The 19,522-nt window shown below is 41.8% G+C and overlaps 2 protein-coding genes across 2 annotated transcripts in view; one reads left to right on the top strand and one right to left on the bottom strand.

Annotated features, from left to right (window-relative positions):
• The window catches only part of ANKFN1 (ankyrin repeat and fibronectin type III domain containing 1), a 95,937-nt gene extending 89,478 nt beyond the window's left edge, over positions 1–6,459 (top strand). The window contains exons 17-19 of the mRNA XM_069872431.1: positions 853–1,019; positions 3,663–3,882; positions 5,559–6,459. Coding sequence (XP_069728532.1) covers positions 853–1,019; positions 3,663–3,882; positions 5,559–6,355 — 1,184 coding nt within the window. The 3' untranslated portion in view covers positions 6,356–6,459. The remainder of the gene's footprint in view (positions 1–852; positions 1,020–3,662; positions 3,883–5,558) is intronic.
• MMD (monocyte to macrophage differentiation associated) overlaps positions 1–19,522 on the bottom strand; it is a 372,596-nt gene that overhangs the window by 232,358 nt on the left and 120,716 nt on the right. The window lies entirely within an intron of this gene.

Genomic DNA, 19,522 nt, shown 5'->3' with positions numbered 1-19,522 from the left:
ACTGAAGTGCCGATGAATGGGGAAGTATTTCTGAAAACTTGTTCTCACTCAGCAAGTTTCAGTATGGCTCCATTGAAGTTTGTAGAGACAAACAGTAACTTTTGCCTGAGCAATTGCAGGTTCGTAACTTCACAAGGCCGGGTAAATTAACATTTGTGAAGCTGCAGGGGGCTGTAGCTGTTGTCTCTGTTACCCAGTTACCTCTTTTCGAGGCAGCTCAGATAGTCAAATTACAGAAAGCAAGAGGTCATGTCTGAACATTCTGTGTTACCCTTCTGCATGAGAGCTCAGAGGATGATGTGTGATAACACCTAAAAGAGTTTTAATTGTTTCATCCAGACTGTGATACCACTGAAATGCTTTTACTGCTGAGTCACTCACATTTCAGTTACTGATTTCAGCCAGCCTAGCCCCAGAGAAAGTTATCATGCTCTGAAATGACACTTTCTGTCTGAAACACTCAATTAAAAAACATAAAAGATGAGTTCCATTCTCCTGTCGAGTCACTACTTTCTTGATAAAAGAAATTATGAACTATAAAAGCCTCCCAAACAGCCTTTCTGATTAAAGCTATCAAGGGCAAGATAGCCTCTGGAGTTGCATACTAAGGACCTGATTATACCTTCTCTTAGATATAAATTAGAAATGACTCTTCTGAAATCAGTGAACTCATAGAGAAAATCCAGTGTAAATGAGAGGAGAATTAGAGCCTGTATTATTTATTTCTAGCCTAAAGTAACCCATCCAGAGTTAGCCATTATATTTAATAAAACGTGTGTTCTGAAAGCTAAGGATTTCATATTTCATAACCTCAATATAACAATGTTTCCTTTGCTTTTGGTCTTTTCACAGTTCATTTTTGCTGTTACAAGGAAAAATTTATAAGCCTGTATTGCCGCCTTTCTGCTGTCATAGAGCTGGACTCTCTGAAAACCCAGCAATCCCTAAGGGAAGCAATTTCAGACAGTGAAGTCGCTGCGGCCAAACAAAGACACCAGCAAGTTATAGACTACATACAGGTAATAGTCTGTTTCTGCCTAGTCCAAGGAGATTTTAAGGTGGCTTTCTTTAAAATTGCATAGGGCTGTAATTTGAAATCTAGATGGAGAATTATTCACAGACATCATAAAAAGAGCAGTTGTATCAAAAGTGCAATTCCGTTTTTATGAAATTCAAACTCAGAACATGATTTCCTTAGTTGTTGCTTTTATACAAGGATTTTTATGGGTAAAATCAAATGACAGTTATACCAGACTGTTATAAAGAAATGTGTCGGTCTGCTTGTAAAACCGTCTCCCATCTAGCATGAGGTAAGCAAGTACCAGGCTTGGGCATTCACTTGTGTAATGGTTTTTCTCTCTCTTTTTGAATTGAGGACATTTTTCACTATGGTAATCTGCTAATTAAGAAAAATTAAAATGGAAATTCAGACTAGGTTGTGGGGACAATCTTCATCAACAACATCACAGTAAAGAAAGCAGTTCTCTGTTTAAGATGGGATGCTAACTCCCAAGTCCTCTGTAAGTCTGTGCAGCACCATGCAGTGATACTGCTGTGGTGGGGGACTTCTTTGGATCAGGCAAAGACAAGACGTTCTCATTGTTGTCTCATTCGCTTCTTCTCTGTCTCTCACACCAATTTTTCTGCACTCTTCCCAGATCAAGACTTTCTCTACTCAGCTCAGGGATCTTTGAACAGCAGCCCATAGTGCAGCATAGCCAGGCCCACCCTCTTGCAAACTGTTTCAGCAATCGGTTGTTTACAGATAAAACTCATTATCTTTGCAGAGTGCATCTATGGACATGGTTGACCTGTCTTCTTACAAGGGAGGTGCAGATAAGTTTCTAGCTCAATAGTCTTAATATTCAAGCAACCTTCTGTTGGAATAGGGGCCAAGACAACCATTTATCTCATCGTTAATATATTGGGCTGTCTGTAATTATGATACTTCTGTTCCTCTTTGCTCTGAATTCAGATCTCCTTTACCTTGTCCACTTTGGAGGACTTGGCAACCTGCAGGGAGGCAGAAGAAATGTTCCATTGTACTTTAACCTCTCAGTCATCTCCTTTCTTCTCATCTTCCCATTCTCACACTCAGAAAATCTAGCTTTTTGCAGTGTGCTGGAGAAATTGGAACATTTTTATCCTTCACATCAAAAATATGTATATTAAAATGCTTGCGCTGTATAGAAAGTTCTATATTCCTCTTTTCTGAAGGGTCCAAGGCGCACACATGTATTGGGAAAATAAGGGAGAACATTTTAAACTTCAGTGTTTTGTGCTGAATTATTGTGACAGTGTATTAGCCTTGTCAGGTTTCCTCTCAAATGAAAACCAGCTGTATTCCACCTATTGGCAAAAATATCTCAGCCCACCACATACCGCAATCTTCAGTGGTGACCACAAAACCGCAAGAGCATTTGTGTGATCCTAGATCTAAGACAGTGTTGAAGTCACTACACAAACCAAACATTGTAAAGAGCAAGGGAGTCTACATAAATGCGGTTCTGACAAGGAGTCGGAGGGCAACTGGAATGTAAAAATTAAATAAAAAAAAAGCCATCAGATAAGGGACTTGGAGTCTTTACCAGAACGTTACACAGCAAGAGAAGAAATCTACAGACAGTGAAACCAAAACTGAAGTTAAGCTGTAATTTATATAGCGTAATGCTTCAAACATTCCTAAATTGTAAAAGAACCACAGTTCATTAAAATGACTGGTCTATGATCCCAGGAGACGCTGCAGAATGGCATCAGGGAGAAAACCGACAGGATTTGCATTTTATTAAACTGCGTGCAGGATGGCTTTTGTTTGGGGTTGAGGAAGGATCACAGAAAAGAAACATAAAATCTCCAAAATCAAATAGGTGAGACGTTTGCTAACTGGCATTCTCTTCATGGAGCCACACTGAAGTCTTGAAATGATGTAGGATTATGAATTAATCTCTGAATCATTTGCTATTCTTATCGATGTATATTCTTAGCTCAAATTAACTCAGTGGCCAGGCTTGCACTGACATCATTGGAGTTGGGATTTCACCTTTATATAAAAATGGCCATACTAGGTCAAAACAAAGATCCATCTATCCAGCTCTTCTATCTCCAACACAGCTCATCAAGAACTACCCTGGCTAATCTGGCATCTGCAGTATCCTTTGGCAATAAATTTCACACTTTGAATGCACATTTTGAGAAGTATCTTCAGCTAGGAATATGCGCTGGAGACCTCAAAACAGATTGGGCTGCAGTCTCTTTTCACCGATCCCTCTGTTACCCCTATTTGATAATACTGCACAAAGCATCGCTCCCTTTGCCTGCGCATTTGCTGACCCAGGGCTCTCATTCTCACGGAATGTAGCTTGTGTAACTGCAAAGCAGTTTCCTTTAAACCCTGCAATATTAACACAAAGCCTCACTTCTTTAAATGCAGACTCTTCTGTAGGAAGAGAAGTGCAAGGCTGCCCCAAGCAGCCTCTGCAGTGGTGGAGAACAAGCACTGAACTGATGGCACCACCTAAACCTGAAGTGTCCTGTCAGGAGCCCCTGCTTCTCTCTGTTGGAAGCGACTACATACCTGCCTGGGCACTTGAAGAAAGTGCACCCTTAAGTAAAATTAATATACAGACTTAAATGTGCTTTTCCACCATTTTTTTCCTCTACAGCAAATCGATGAAATCTGGAGGGAAATGAGATGGATCACAGAAGCCCTGCAGTATGCAAGGTACAAGCAGCCAGCAGCTGGCCTACTCATAAAGAAGCTTGTGGATCTTTCAGAAGAACACTCTCAAAAGAAAATCAGTTCAACCTCTTCACATCTAGACTGTCTTCCTTCACCTCCTCCTTCCCCTGAGGCTAGAATACAGCGGAGAAAAGCTGTGAGTGGTAAGAGAATTTTTCTTTGTTCATCAAGGGAAATCTTTGAACTCACTTTTAATTATAACAGTTCTTCTATGTCTTTTTATAAAAGGAATATTTTTTCCCATACCTACCAAGGCTTTTAGCAAACAATTTACCAATCATTTGCCACTCAATATTGTAAAAGCCTTCTACATCCTTTACAATCACCCATAGACTCCATTTGTCACCTTCTTTTTCTCTGTTATTGCAGCCACTTTCCATACTTTGACTCTTCCTCTGCTTTGGAGCTGCTCTTTCTTATGCTCCTCTTGCTTTGTTTTGACAGAGCAAATTTTAGTACCAGTACAGTTTAACAGTCATTTCCCCATACCTCACTGTTCTCAGTGTTTTAGACAAGCAATTAAAACACAGAATTACACAAATAAGTACCCACCTCATTGATCATTATTGCTTCTCTGAACAGCTGGAAAACTAAACTGATGAAGCACAAATACAGCAAATAAAAATGAAGCAAATTAAAGAGTAACACATAATTATTGAACAGAACAAGGACTTTGGAGAAACAAGTAAACCGTCATTCTTCTGAGCTGACTTTAAGCAATAAGTAAATGAAACCGTAGAAACAAAAGCAACAGATGCTGTATTAAAAACTGCCATGACCATTTTGGTAATAATAATTTGTTTTTTCAAACAGGCAATTTTATACAGTTAAGAAAAATTAATAAATCTACTCCAACTAGATTAGGTTAAAATAAAAAAAACACAAAGACAATGGTGCTTTGATTCATTCCATTGCATGGTGGTGTTCTTTCTCAACATCTCTCCCTGAGCTCATTTTTGCCCTTTATTACAGACCATGAATGCAGAATAATCCTCAGTTCTGGCACCATGTAACCCAGAGCATCATCTGGTCCTGTATGGGCTTGATTCATTATTGCTGTGCTATATATTCATTTACACCAGGTCAAAGTGAATAGTCATCACTGTATTAAATCTATGGATTTTCCCCTTGGATGTAATTTAAACTGTCCAGGACAGTGGAGTATCAATCCATTCTATCATCACATATGCCACTATATTTATTGTGTTATTGATCCTTCCGTAGCCAAAAGACAGCAGTGATTTCAGTGCCAGTGTGAGTTTTGGTCAACAAATTCACATTTGAATTAAGCATGTCTGCTTTGGATTTGAACAGACAGAATGCACCTGATGGGGAAAAGGAGAGGGTTTGTTCATCTGCCTCCATATCTTGTCTCAAACCTCTTACGCACACCTGTGGTTCCAGAGATATAAATCTGCAGTAACTCTACTGACATCTTTAATAAAAACACAACCTGGATTAGAGCTTTTCTCTCTCCCAAATCTCCATCTCTATGACATTTGGTGAAAACAAGATAAAAGAAAACAAAGCCTGTCAGAACTTGCTCCCAATTCAAATTCTCCCCTGTACTTAATACAATAAATGAATCCTTTTTGGTTTTCCTAATTCTACCACCACCTCTCTACCACATTTGTAGGAGCTCCCTGACTGCTACATTTGCCATTACCTAGGCCCACAGACAATTCCATGGAAGAAGCGAGCGTACATTTTCATAATTGTAGTTTTGATCCTAAATTTTAAAAAAAAAATTACATAAATTAGAGTTAAGGAATTTCTCTCCTGTGCTTGTCTTCTTAGAGTTAATCGTTTCTCTTTGCAGATTCCCAGCCCTGCTCAGATGAAGAAGGCTGCTCTGAAGTATTTCTCCCAACTGACAGTGACTATGACTCCAGTGATGCATTAAGCCCCAGAGAATTAGACCTGATTTACTCCTCCTCACATGACATATCCCAGCAGGCTGGCAGCGGCCTGGGCGGCAGCGCACCTGATGTTCTCCAAGTCCATGACATGAAGCCTTACCTAACAATGAAAGAAGGCCTGACAGAGGGTCGTGCCTTTGATACTAACATTGAATGTTGCACAGAGTATATGAGTAATCTAACAATGTCAGGGCTGACGTCGAAAAGCATAGATAAGTCCTCTAGCTCCAAGCAGCCACTGAGCTTTTTGGGAAAAAAAAAGCTAGGGAAACATCAACATTACAACTACTTCAGTCGTCATCATCGTTGGCTGCGAGTGCACAGTGAGACACAGTCTGGCTCTCTGTCTGAAGGTGTGTATACTCAGCATCTCATAAGATCTTCAGATTTGTCTCAAGAACCTACCTCCAGTGAGCAGTTAAAGATTCCCATTGATGGGTCTCGGAGCACGTTCTTACCTCATGCATCCAGTCTCCCAGAAGACGGGAAAGGCAAGTATGAGGGATCAAGGCAGAATGTCCACAGAATACATGTGGAGCCTTATAAAACAACATTTCTGGGGGAAGAGGGCAAGTCCTGGGCAATGAGCACACAGTCTGTAGAACACAGGGATGTGCACAATGCTATGCAACAGATAACGGATCCAGACGACCAGTCGGGTTCTGCTGTCTCAGAAGTCTTCAGCAGCACCCTTTGACCCCAGACTTTGGCATTGGTTCCCGTCACTCCACAAGGAGATAGTGAGCATTTTGCATATAGGGCCGCACTTTCAAAACCACTTATAAAAATCCAGCTCCTGAAGTGGCAACTCCCCATGCCACTCAGAAGAATTCTCTCTTTTGACTTCAGCACCAGATTTCTGGTCTTACAGGGGTATCTGCCATGATGCAAGTACTGCTATTGGCATCTGCAACTCTGCAGGTAGAGTCATAACAGTCGCCACATAACAGAACTATCTCTGGCTGCAAATCTAGTAATTGGGTTTTGGAATTCTCTTGATTTTCATGTATCTCTGAGCATGCAAAAGTTTAAGCATGAGTGGTTCTGCCTGCAAGTGAGCAGAAACCGTAACATCCTTGGTGTTGTCACGTTAGGACTGTGTCCTAAACTTCTATTAACCTGTTTTCCACTATTTCCTATAAATTTTTCTACTTCTCAGCCTTCTTGAATGGATTCAGGTTGCACATAAATAAAGCGCTAACTGGTCTAGTAACGCAGTTAACCCAGAGTTTTCAGCCACTTACAGAGAAATGGAAAATTCTTTCAATACCTAGAAAATGCAGTCAACACCATCTCTGAATGCTGTAAGAGCCTGACATAGCTATCATAATGGGTTTTTTTCAGGAGCTTAGATTTCAAATTATATAAGTAGCAAGTTATTGTAAAAGTATAGAAGTGAACCTGTGAGGTTAAGATCAGGCAGAACAAGCCTGAGTTCTTGAGGAATAATATGCAGGGTTTGAGACTGAAGCAAAGTTTGGTCTTTTCTTCCACCCAGCACACAAGGGCACATTTCTTTATGTTGGAGGCGCTCACATACACCCATTGGAGAGAAACACTCCTATTTCCAGCATAATCACTGCAATCTTCAGGGCCATTTATCACCATGGCTGAAATTGGGATATTCTGGCAATTCAGATTAAGGCAATTTGGGGTGCAGGTTGAATGTAAGACTTTTCATTTGGGTCACCAATAAATCTTAGTACCAAAAGGAAGGCGGGAGGTGGAGTTTTACGTACTGAATTTGTCTAAAGGCAGATCATAGTAAGTCATGATTTTGTCTTTTGCAACCAGAGAAAGACTTACAGTACTACAGAGGATGATCTCAAAAATGAAATCTATATTAATGAGATCTATAACATTTGAGTCACTGCGAAATGAACTAATGTGGAATGAAAACCCAGCTGTTGCACAAGCTTTAATTTTTCTTAAACAGTTCTTGAAGTTTAATTTTATAGGCCACATTCCTGCTGGTTAAATTCCCTCACTCCATGTTTGCGCAGCCTTCTACCTTTCAATTTTTCAGCCTCCAGGTGGATACATTCTAAGGCCTCCAATAAAGAGATTTGAGTTAAATAGTTGAGTTTACAAGTCCTTGAGGTAAAGGTAAGGATTTGGGCCCATGATCTGTGGTCCTTATTAAAATAGCACTTCCATAACCCTAGTGCTATTAAAATCCCTGTGAACTCAATCCATAAATTCAAAAATAAATGTTATTCACTATTTTCTGCTTGGTCAGTATGTGGGAGCCAAGAAGAGTCTTTGCAGTGATATAAGGGCAAAAACTTTCTATAAGGGATTTGCATTTGTAACTTCTCCTTTTGGAAGAGGGAAGTTAACTTTTTGCACCAAAAACATTCATTCATTGCCTGATCCAAAGCTCAGTGAGGACGGAAAGACTCTCACTCACTTCCACAGGCTTTGAATGAGACCCATACTGAAAATTCCTGTGGGTGAGACGATGCGGGGGGGGAGCAGAAGTGTCAGTGCCAATTTGCAGCCAGAAGGACGCGCATTGTGCGTTTTCTGCCACACAGAACTGCATGGGGAAAACCTGGCTCACCAACCATCGAACCGCCCAGTGATGTTTTACTGTCACTGAAGGCAGTAACAGCTCATTACATTTGATTATGTTCATTAGCAGAAGGCTTTTCACCAGGGAGAGCCAGAACAATGTAATGTTCACATTCAGAAGTCAAAATAATTTATACTGTTTCCTAGTACACAGCACCCAGCCCAGGCTCCCTAACCTGTTTAGCCTCTAAGTAAAACTGCCATCAAACTGTCTGTTAAAGAATAAAAATAACAATATGCTGAGGCCTTATGTTTTTGCAGGAAATGACAAGATAAACCAAGATGTTCCTAAATGAAATCCACCTTGCTTTGCTTTGGCTCTTCAGGAACAGTGAGGGCAAGAAGTAGCAAAATCTACAGCAGAACAGGTACACACTGCTGGTTAGATAAGTACATAAAAATCTGTTATCCACTCCTGCTGGGGGATTTTTCCAGCAGTAGGTGCGTGTCTAATAAAGAGTTGGATACTTTATGGCAGAAAGGGCTTAACTTCATCATAATCTTCTGGGCTAAGATCAAATTTGATGCTGGGAGTACAAGTGGCAGCCGCAATCTACACAATGTGATTTTAACCTTGTTATATACAAGAAGTGTTTACATGATGTCCATGCTTCCTTGATCCTGTTAAATCTAGACTGAGGTTCTTCCACATAGTTTAATAGTCAGAGTAGTAATTGAGAGTTCTGACTTGTGGTTACAAAGCACTGGATTAGCTTTTGGTATACATATGTGTTCTTTGCTCACAATTGCTATCCCTACTTGTTCAGTGGGAAACTAAGTAAAGCAGCTCCTTAAAAGAACAGTAATGAACACCCAGAGCTAAATAAATAGTAGGAAGCAGTGCCTTTCAAGTACTGTCACAACACTAATCATAACACCTCTGCAGTTCTCTTAGGAAGACCACTCACACATTTGACAAGCAATTACAGTAATTGAGAAGAATCCTGCAAAATACAGCACTGTTATCCCCGCTCCATAAAGGTACAAGTGACTCTTCCTAGAGGAACTTAGAGTAAAAGCTCACCGTCAGGAATCAAATTAAAATTAGGAACTCAGACCTTTGCTTTAATTACTAGGAACCCTTTCTCCAGGCTGCCCTAGTGTGTCCCTCCAAGGATCCTTGACAGAGACGGGAAGTGCTGTGGCTCAGAGCCCACAGCACTAGAATTTCGTTAGCCAGCAGACAGCTCGTTCAAATGAGTCTGTACCCACATTGTATCAGCTGAAGCTCTGCTCTAAAACGGATACTTAGGCTTTGCAAGCTTCTGGATCTCTCTCTCTCTTACTCACATACAGAGTAATCTATAAATGCATATTTTTAAATATAGACATTAAAGGGGGAGGGGCAAAGATGGAATATTTTATCCCAAACATTTATGTTTAGAGTGTTTTGGAAAGAGATGGTGCATCTTTAAGTTCTCTGTAGTATAAAGAAATGCTTTAAGTTGCTGGTCAACTCTTTTAAGGTGTTTAAATGCATGGCTCATGACTGTTACGTAAAACTTCAATACAGCCTTACAAACAACAAGGGTACAGTGTATTTGAAAATACGGTATAGAGCTTGGAAACTTACTCTGAATTTCTCTGAGGTGTTGAACTTTGCCATCAGCAGAAAGTATTTTTAGTAAAGAGGCCATGAATTTTCAGACAACAGAGATTTCATCAGATTTGGTCTCTGATTTTTCCACCACAGGAAAACATTAGGTAGTTAGAAAACTTTATTTGTAAGTATAATTTATGTTTTGATTCCATGAAGTACAATTCCTAAGGCTAAATCATGCCCAGAAGTGAGAAGCAGAGCTGTCCACCCTGTATATTCTTTATCGAACCCTAGAGTGATGTTTCCCAGGGTGGGCTGAGCGTGCTTTGGTCAGCAATTCACCCCGTTTTTGGGGTCAGCATTTGCAAAGTCATTAGGGGTCATTTTGTTGATTTGATTGGGCTTTGGAGCAGTCCCCCTACACTTGAAAGCTGTACACATCCTACCAGCTCAGAGATCACCTCTCCTCGATGTTTATGAGATCTTACCCAGCTGTATCACACTGTGGGTGTTTCGGGGTGAACTAAGAGCCAGGCTAGAATTCCTTCCTCAGCCTTTTCCTACCACAGCACCTTGGGCAAGATTTAGCCAGTCATCCCATAATCGGGACGTGTTACTAAGCTTCCCTGTCACTAGGCTACAGAAAACCTCCTATTTTGCTGGTCTAATAATAAGAATAGATTTTTTTTCCTGTTTATTGTTATTTTCATTTTCTGTCTTGGAAAAGCTATGTGAAGGTGATCTGACATCAGAGAAAGTGATTGGTGTAGCACTGATCTACCTTATTACTGTGAACTGTAGGAATTTAGTGAGCAGATTTTAAGCTAAACACACAGATTTTTTGTGGTTTACTTTATAAAAAAGGTCAATTTGGGCCCAATTCTGCTGTCCTTGGACCTCATTCCATGTTCTTTTGCACCAGTGTAAATCAAGAATAGTTCCACTGAGGCTGAGTCAGGTGTTACCTTGTATAGATCAGCATCTCCGCTCGCTCACAGGGCTGGCTGGAGACCAGCTGAGGATCTGGATCAGTGGAGTCATCATGAAAGCAACACACTGATGCTGGGGTAAAAGATAATATGTGTGAGGGCGACAGAAGGGGGTTTATGTCATGGAATATTCCCCTAGAGGTCCCAGGGACCATTGTTGGAGCCGGGCTCAGAGAGTGAGCCCACCGTGCTGCTGTGTTACCATTGTATTGGGGGGAAATACGCATAATATATTGCTACATTTTATAGCAGGGAACAGATTCCTCTCCCATATTATGCAAATGAATCCCCTACGGAATGCGATGGCAGTTCCAGTTATGTTGCTGATAAAAATGAAGACTGTTCAGGGTTATTGGGAACCTGGGGGAGGGGAGGAGGGGTCATTTGTTTTTTTCCCCTCAGAGAAAAAGTAATTTAAGTGAAATGTGCAAGGCAGTGTTTAATTGCTTCCTGCCTTGTTTGTACATAGCAATTTGGCTGTTTACTGGTTGTCTTTGTTCAGATTTTTATTGTAACTTGTTGCTATATATGCAACCAAGTGTATGTTAAAGTTTAAACTTTGCTACAGAATAATGCACAATTTTATGTGCTTTAAAACTTTGTAAATATATATCGATGAACAATGTCTGCTATGCTAACTGTGATCTTGGGACTTGACACAACAACATTTTCATGCATATGTACCTGCAAATGGTTTGAAAATAGCAAAATATATATTGAGGATGGCCACGAGCCAAGAGTAAACGAGTGCCGTATGACTCATGCTTCTTTAATAATTCCTGAAAGAGGCATGTATAGTACATAAAATAGACAATAAAAATAATTTTCAAGACTACAAATATTTTTTATAACTTCAGATATTAAATACTATTTTAGAAAAAAAATGATTGGTTGGTAAAAGAAATCATAGGTTTATTCAAGTGAATCGTTTTCATAAAAATGTTCTTACCATTGATATTTTTGTTTGATCTGCTATCATAGAAACCTAGCGCTTTTAAGATGTAGAAGACTTGAAGTGCTCTTGCATTTCTACAACTCCTGTGATCTTCTACTATTATGTACTTCAAGTCTTCTCCCTCATTAACAAAAAAATGCCACTGTATACATAATCCTAAACACCACGTGTGCTTGCATATAATCTTTAAACTGGATTGTTGGAAATAAGTTCTACCTGACCATCATCAGTTACCCACGTATGTGAGCTTTACGATCCATGGAAGTCTGAATGTCATTTGTGTTTTTCTCTGAATCCTTTTATTTTTATCGGAAAGTGACCTTTTCTAAGGCCAAGCTTTCAAATACAGTCTGCAAATTTTTATGTTGGTCTACATCTTCAGAGACCTAAATGAAATAGGCATGGCTTCCACAGGGTAAAAATAAACTTCCAGGAAAGTCAACAGAAAACGAAATTCAATTTATGTAAATGTAAATGCCTTAAAACAGGGTGATACCTGGGTAGTCAGATCTGAAGTGGCATCCTTCTGATCTGTGTGTTACAACTACAGACGTCACTGGCAAACGAGCATCTTTGCATCAAAGCAGTGAACAGCATAAAAACCTTGCAGGCTGACAGACTGAGCTCGCTTTCTCCAAGCCCGGGGGCTGTCACACAGGCTCTGCAGCTCTCAACTGTGTGTTTGCAACGACAGCCAGACAGAATCTGCTGCGCATTTCTGGTGTCAATCTGTGCTTTCAAGCCAGGTTGTAAACATGCTGCATTGTGAGTATGTAGAACCCGGGAACACCCCAGGTGTTACCCACTGAGGGAATTACCTTGGAGAAGTGAAACACACTCTGCTGTCGGGATTCCTCTGCTTTTCACATACTTTTGTACACAGAAAAGCAAAGCATGGCAACATTTCTGGTGTAGTATTAAACCGTGTTACTGTATTTAACCAAAAGAAACAACTCCATTGTGAATGCTGAAGTGAAAGGATTCTGCCGTGGGTCACTGTTTACCCAGTTTCAGAGACGGACAGGTTACTAAATGTAATTTAACTGTCATGCTGCCTGAGCCTCTCTTGCACTGGGCTCCCTTTTGTACAGATAATGCCATACTGGAATAGCTGACATGCCTGAGGTCGCAGAGAGAGCCTGGGATGCAGTTTTCTGGCTGGCATCCTTACAGCATCATCACTGGCCCGTAGCTTGTGCACAAGCACATACGGTAACGTGAATGTTGACAGCTGTCTGTATTTCAGCCATGGCAAACAGCTCACTGCGAGCTTCAGGATAGTAGCGTCTTACTGGAGTACTTGAGGATATTTTCACACGTGGAAAACACTTCAACCAAAATGCAGCTGAAATGGAATTAAGTAGCAGAGCAAAATAATTCTTAAAATGTAAGGTAAAACATGACTGTCAGTCATTGCTGCTTTCTTGATTTTTCATTTCAAAACAGTAAGATTGTTACATTTACCAAGTTAGAAAAGGAAAAAAAACAAATGCAAGTAATCAGTCGTGTACAGTAACCTAAGAAATTAACTGGAAAAACCACCACGAGACAAAAAAGGATTTTTGTGTGCATGTTCTTTAACTACTCTGGTGCACTTTTGCATGTACCATGCATTTTCTAGGGCCTGGTTGTTCATGTTTTGCTTGCCCCAAGCTGACATTTCTTCTTTGTATGAGAGGACAAGTAAGTGAACGGTGCAATTCCTACAGAGCTTTATAACAAGTCTGCCATGGTTTCTTGCAGGACAGTACTGTTTTGTAATCGCCTCTGTGTCCTATGCTGTTTTACTGAAATGCTGTTAAACCAACTGGTAAGAAGTGAACAAACTCCTCCTGGCATGTTTTTTTCTTGTTCTGCTGACAGCAAAAGAAAACCATTTCGCTGTTCCATTCAAATGTATTAACTTGTATAAAGGGTCATCTCTCTGAGCAAACTAGTAACTTATTTTTTAATTCTGCCTTTAAATAAAAGCTTTGGGTTCAATTCGGGTTCTTTGTTTGCTTTGCAAACACACAACAAATCTTTATTAATAAGCTTCACCATTCTCTTCCCCAGACTGCTGTTTTCAAACTCTCTTCTCAAACAAATTACGTTCATTTAGAAAAGTGTTATTAAAATGTTTCCATTTTCTTAATTAATTTTAATTATTAGTCCTAATTAATCAGTAGGAATTCTACTCTTTGCCCATATGAATAACAGATCAAATTATTCTGATTTTCCAGTTCATCTTCATTATAGGAAACATGCCAGGAAAAAAATCAGGTAGAATCCTCCACTCTGCTGCTCACATACAAACTCAGTGACAAGGGAAAAGTAGTAAACAGAGCAGCAAGTCTTAAGCTTTAGAAAATAATAATAAAGTCAATTTAAAGACAAAACAGCCTTTCATACCAGTAAATATAAACGCTTTAGTTTGTAAATAGCAAGAGAAAAACACCAAATCAGGTGATGTGCGCATTTTTTTTTACTGAATCCATGCGATATTTTGAAAATGAATTATTTTAAAATTCCAACCAAATGGTTGCAGAAAGAAGCTAAATCAGAACCTGGATTTGAATAGTTTAACACCTAATTCTCATGGCTACTGATGCTTTGAACCCAACCCCAGCAGAACAAGGAATTCTTCAAACTTTCTTTTGGGGCACACTTGCTCCATCCCCCTTCTGCGCCTTATGGTTCCATTCTGATCCCTGGCTCTCTCGTCTCTCCATCCTGATCCCTCTCTTCCTCGAGTCTGAGTCACAAGAGCAGTAACCCTGCCTGCTTCGACCTACTCAGTGCCTCAGCTGTTAGGGTAAAGCCCACGCTCCCGCGGGACTCACGTTTGAGTACAACCCCAGGATTGTCAGGGCTCTGGCTGGCAGTGCTGCCGAGGGGACAGTCTAAGGCTCTATTTTAATCTTCTGGAGTCCAGCCAAGCACTGGAATGGAGCTGCCAGCACGAGGGGGGCCCTCCTGCTCACTGTGCCTGACCTCCCATCAGGAGAGGTGCTGCTGTGTTCCTTCTCAAACTACTAGGGCTCTTTCATTGCGCCTGACCTCCCATCACGAGTGCTACCAGGGACCCAGTTTCCACTGCTGGGGGCTTAACCCTGGCACAGATCCAGCACACGAGCTACACGCCGCCTGTCTCCAGATGTAAGATGCACCGAGTGCGAATTCGCGCGCCGCAGGCTCAGCTGGAGGGGGCTGTTCCAAGTACTTGGGAAAAGCAAGTCACGGAGCACCGCCGACTCCTCGCCCCGTCTCACAGAGGTGGACAAACCCCTGCACGCTTTTCAGCTGCTCCTTTTTTATTTGGGTAGATGTATGTAACCAGCATTTCGCGTGTGTCAGAGCTCCCAACCAAATCCTTCTTCCTGCAGCTGGCTCTGGAGCTTGGCTGAGGACACACGCTCCTGCCTGAGCCGCACAGCCTGTCCCCACAGATTGTAATTAGGTAAATGAGTCTTGTCTGTGCCGTGGGCCTCAGGGAGGAAACCTGTAACAACTGTGAAGCACAAAGCACATCCTATCCTCTCAGATACCCAGAGATGTGAATTTTAAGAAAGACCAGTACAGAGGTTAGCAGTTCACGCCACATTTTGCTGTCCAGCTTTGCAGATCTCTTCTTCAGCGGAGGCAGCAAGTAGCATAGCATCCCCTCCTGCCCTCTGCTCCGCTTCGCTCAGAGAGCAGGGATGATAGTCGAAATCCATCCTGTGCACCAGGCAATTCTCCCTCATGCCAGCATGCTCTGAGCTGGGATCTTATTGATCAGCAAGCTCCTATGGTAGATTTTACATTTGCTGCACACCGTAAATAGCCACGTCACCCTCCTTGCCAATCTAACACACCTTGCAGTACTACTGAGCACTTGTTGTTGAAAGATAAATATATTTTTATCAGCCTAAGTCAGTCAATCCTTAATAACTTTGTTCATTTACTACTAACGATGCCCAGCAGGTCAGCTCTGCAGAGCTGTGCAGGTTGACACCTTGGCAACCCCAAGGCTCCATCGCTCCATGGCAGCAGCGGCTGCTCACAGTGGGCAGGTACAGTTGGACTCGATGATCTCAGAGGTCTTCTCCAACCTAATGATTCTCTATCATTCTGTGATTCAATAATTCTCCAATTCTATCATTGTATGATTTTATCATTCTATAGTTATATGGTTCTCTGATTCTATATTTCTGTGATTCTCTGATTCTATTTTTCCGTGACTCTGTGATTCTCCAATTCTCTGATTCTATCATTCTATAATTCTCTGACTCTGTTGTTCTGTGATTCTATAATTCTCTGATTCTATCGTTCTGTGATTCTATAATTCTATCATTCTATGATTCTATTATTTTATCATTCTAAGTTTCTATAACTGTCTGATTCTCTGATTCTGTGATTCTATCATTCTATGACTCTAGAATTCCAGAATTCTCTGATTCTATTGTTCTCTAATTCTATAACTCTACGATTCTCTGATTCTATCATTCTACGATTCTATCATTTTATCATTCTAAGATTCTATAACTCTCTGATTCTCTGATTCTATCATTCTATAATTCTATAAATCTCTGATTCTATAGTTCTATAAATCTATCATTCTGTAATTCTCTGATTTAATTGCTCTCTGATTCTATAACTCTATGATTCTTCGATTCTCTGATTCTGTTATTCTGTGATTCTCCAACTCTCTGGTTCTTTATCCCGCTGTGACCCCCTACCCGCCCCTCTGTCCCTCTCCTATTCTCTAACGGCGACTCGGTTCCCGCCCCGGGCCCTCACGAGCCCGTTGGGGGCGGCGCCCCCTGCTGGGCGCGCGGGCGGCGCGGGAGGATCCGGCCCCTCTCATGGCGCCCTCGACGCTGCGGCGGCCGCTCAGGTATTTACCGCTTTCGGGGCTCGGAGGGGGCAAAGCGCCGCTGCAGGTCACTGTAGAGTCATAGAATCACCGGGTTGGAAAGGACCTCTTGGATCATCGAGTCCAGCCGGTCCCACCTGCCACTCAACGACCCGAGCACCTCGTCTGCCCTTCCTTTAAACCCCTCCAGGGATGGGGACTCGGCCCCCTGCCCGGGCAGCCTCTGCCAGGGCCAGATGACAAATTCTGTGACAAATTTCTTTCTCATGTCCAGCCTGACCCTCCCCTGGCGCAGCTCGAGGCCACTGCCCCTTGTCCGGTCCCTTGGGAGAAGAGCCCAGCTCCCTCCTCTCCACAACCTTTCAGGTAGTTGTAGAGAGCAATGAGGTCTCCCCTCAGCCTCCTCTTCTCCAGGCTGAACACCCCCAGCTCTCTCAGCCGCTCCTCATAAGGCCTGTTCTCCAGCCCCTTTACCAGCTTTGTTGCTCTTCTCTGGACTCGCTCCAGAGCCTCAACATCCTTCTTGTGGTGAGGGGCCCAGAACTGACCCCAGGATTCGAGGAGCAGCCTCACCAGTGCCGAGTCCAGAGGGAGAAGAACCTCCCCGGCCCTGCTGGCCACGCCGTGTCTGATCCAAGCCAAGATGCCATTGGCCTTCTTGGCCACCTGGGCCACTGCTGGCTCATGGTCAGTCGCTGTCACCCAACACCCCCAGGTCCCTCTCCTCCAGGCAGTTTCCAGCCAGACTTCTCCTAGTCTGTAGCTGCATAGGGTTGTTGCACCCCAAGTGCAGGACCCGGTACTTGGCCTTGTTAAACCTCATGCCATTGGTCTCAGCCCAGCGGTCCAGCCTGCTCAGATCCCTTTGAAGAGGGATGAAACACCCTATGTACGTAGGTTCGCACTCTGTGTACGTGTGTTGGCACATTGGGTGCTTCATAGGGAAACACCCTATTTGGAAGGGTGAAGGACCCAATGTGCCAACACACCCAGGCACAGGTCCATATGGATGGGATGCTTGGACAGCCCAGGGCAGCACATTGCACCCATGTGGACTGCGTCCCTGGAAGATGCTTTGTACACACACTCTCAGCAGTGAAACCCATAAAGGCCATCACTGTGTTTGAGGGATTGCATCCCCGCGGGTATCTGAGGGACTCCAAGCTCAAGATGCATATTTTAAGTATCCCCTGCTGTTGCTGATAATTTGTTCCATATTTACCTTAGTACTTAGTACTCGCAAATCGGTTGAGCTTTTTTGAAATGTAAATGTTAATTAAATTAGATAGCAGGTCAAACTCATCTGTGAGCCTTTGCAGTCCATGTTTTTAACATTCAGGATTAATTTAGTGCTATTGAATTTCCCCTTCTATTAATCCATTGTATGAGGTGATTCTGCCCCTCTATTCCTCTCTTGTGAGACCTCATCTAGAGTATTGTGTCCAGTTCTGGAATCCTCAGCATAAGAAGGAGATGGAGCTGTTGGAACAGGTCCAGAAGAGGCTACAAGGAGCACCTCCCATACAAGGACAGGCTGAGCGAGTTGGGGTTTTTAGCCTGGAGAAGAGAAGGCTCCGAGGAGACCTTAGAGCGGCTTCCAGTAACTGAAAGGGGCTACAAGAAAGCTGGGGAGGGACTGTTCACAAAGGCTTGTAGTGACAGGACTAGGGGCAATGGGTATAAACTGGAGCAGGGCAGATTTAGACTGGACATGAGGAGGAATTTCTTCACTATAAAAGTGGTGAGGCACTGGAACAGGTTGCCCAGAGAAGTGGCTGCCCCATCCCTGGAGGGGTTCAAGGCCAGGTTAGATGGGCCTGGGGCAGCCTGATTTAGTGGGAGGTGTCCCTGCCCATTGCACTGGGGTTGCAACTGGATGATCTTTATGGTCCCTTCCAACCCAAACTATTCTATGATTCTGTGACTGTACTTGAAAACAAATGGAGTTTTCTGTGTCTCAGATGGTAACGATTGCTGGGTTGAGCTTTATGCTGGCATTGGGTCCTAAAGGTTTTCAAAGGACAAAGTTACTGAAACTGTATTGCCTGTTAAAATATAAATAGGTGATAAATACATACAATTCTGAAAATATTCAAAGGCCACAGTTCTTTTATCTGCATCTGTCAAGGTAGGATTTGGGTAAGAATGCAAGTAAAATAAAAAGGCTTAATGCAACAAGCTTTTAAAACCACATTTACTCAGCTGGAGCTTTTATGGTAATATTTTTCCTTAAAGTAAATCAATGAACTCCCACAATATTGGAAAAAGGAGCAGCTCAGAAGAAAATGGTCTCACACACAGGTCTCATGCATTCTGGAGCAATGGCACCCAAAATTCAGTATTGCTTTTTGAAAATTCATTTAATAAACTTGTATTTAAGTCAATGTAGTTACCATTTATGAATAGAATACCCTTTAGGCACTTGATGATAGCTTTCACTTTGGAGCAAGTATGAAGTAAATGAGATCCACACTGCTGGGCCCACTAATGTGCAAGCTGATGAGAAGTTGATTGGTTTTGTGACAGATAGCTTTATTATTTCACTTTCAACATGTTCCACATGATTTGCTAAATCACTTTACTGAAAATTAGTTCAACCAATGCTGAGAAAAAATATTTTAGTATTGGCAATTAATTTTAAAAACAAACTGAGGATTCATTTCAGCATCCACTGAAGCCATGAAAGCTGGAGTGAACTCAGCTGTACTGAATATCAGCTGTGTGATTACATTCCAAGTAGGCAATAATCTAATTTTCAGCTTTCATGTTAAAAATCTCATTTGAAGTCACAAACTAATGTCTTTCACTGATATTTTTCTTGCTGAACGTCTTGTCTATTTGTGATTTAATCAATTATTTTAACTTTAATTCTTTGCCAAATGACCAGATTTACCACATACAGATCCATATTAATGCATTTTAATACAGGTAGTAAAGTATTTCATCCTGTTCTGGTGGTCAGACTTCAG

The sequence above is a fragment of the Phaenicophaeus curvirostris genome, chromosome 19 (assembly GCF_032191515.1).
Source record: "Phaenicophaeus curvirostris isolate KB17595 chromosome 19, BPBGC_Pcur_1.0, whole genome shotgun sequence".
NCBI lineage: Eukaryota > Metazoa > Chordata > Aves > Cuculiformes > Cuculidae > Phaenicophaeus > Phaenicophaeus curvirostris.
The sequence above is the reverse complement of the archived record's forward strand: the minus strand, read 5'-3'. Positions and strand labels throughout refer to the sequence as shown.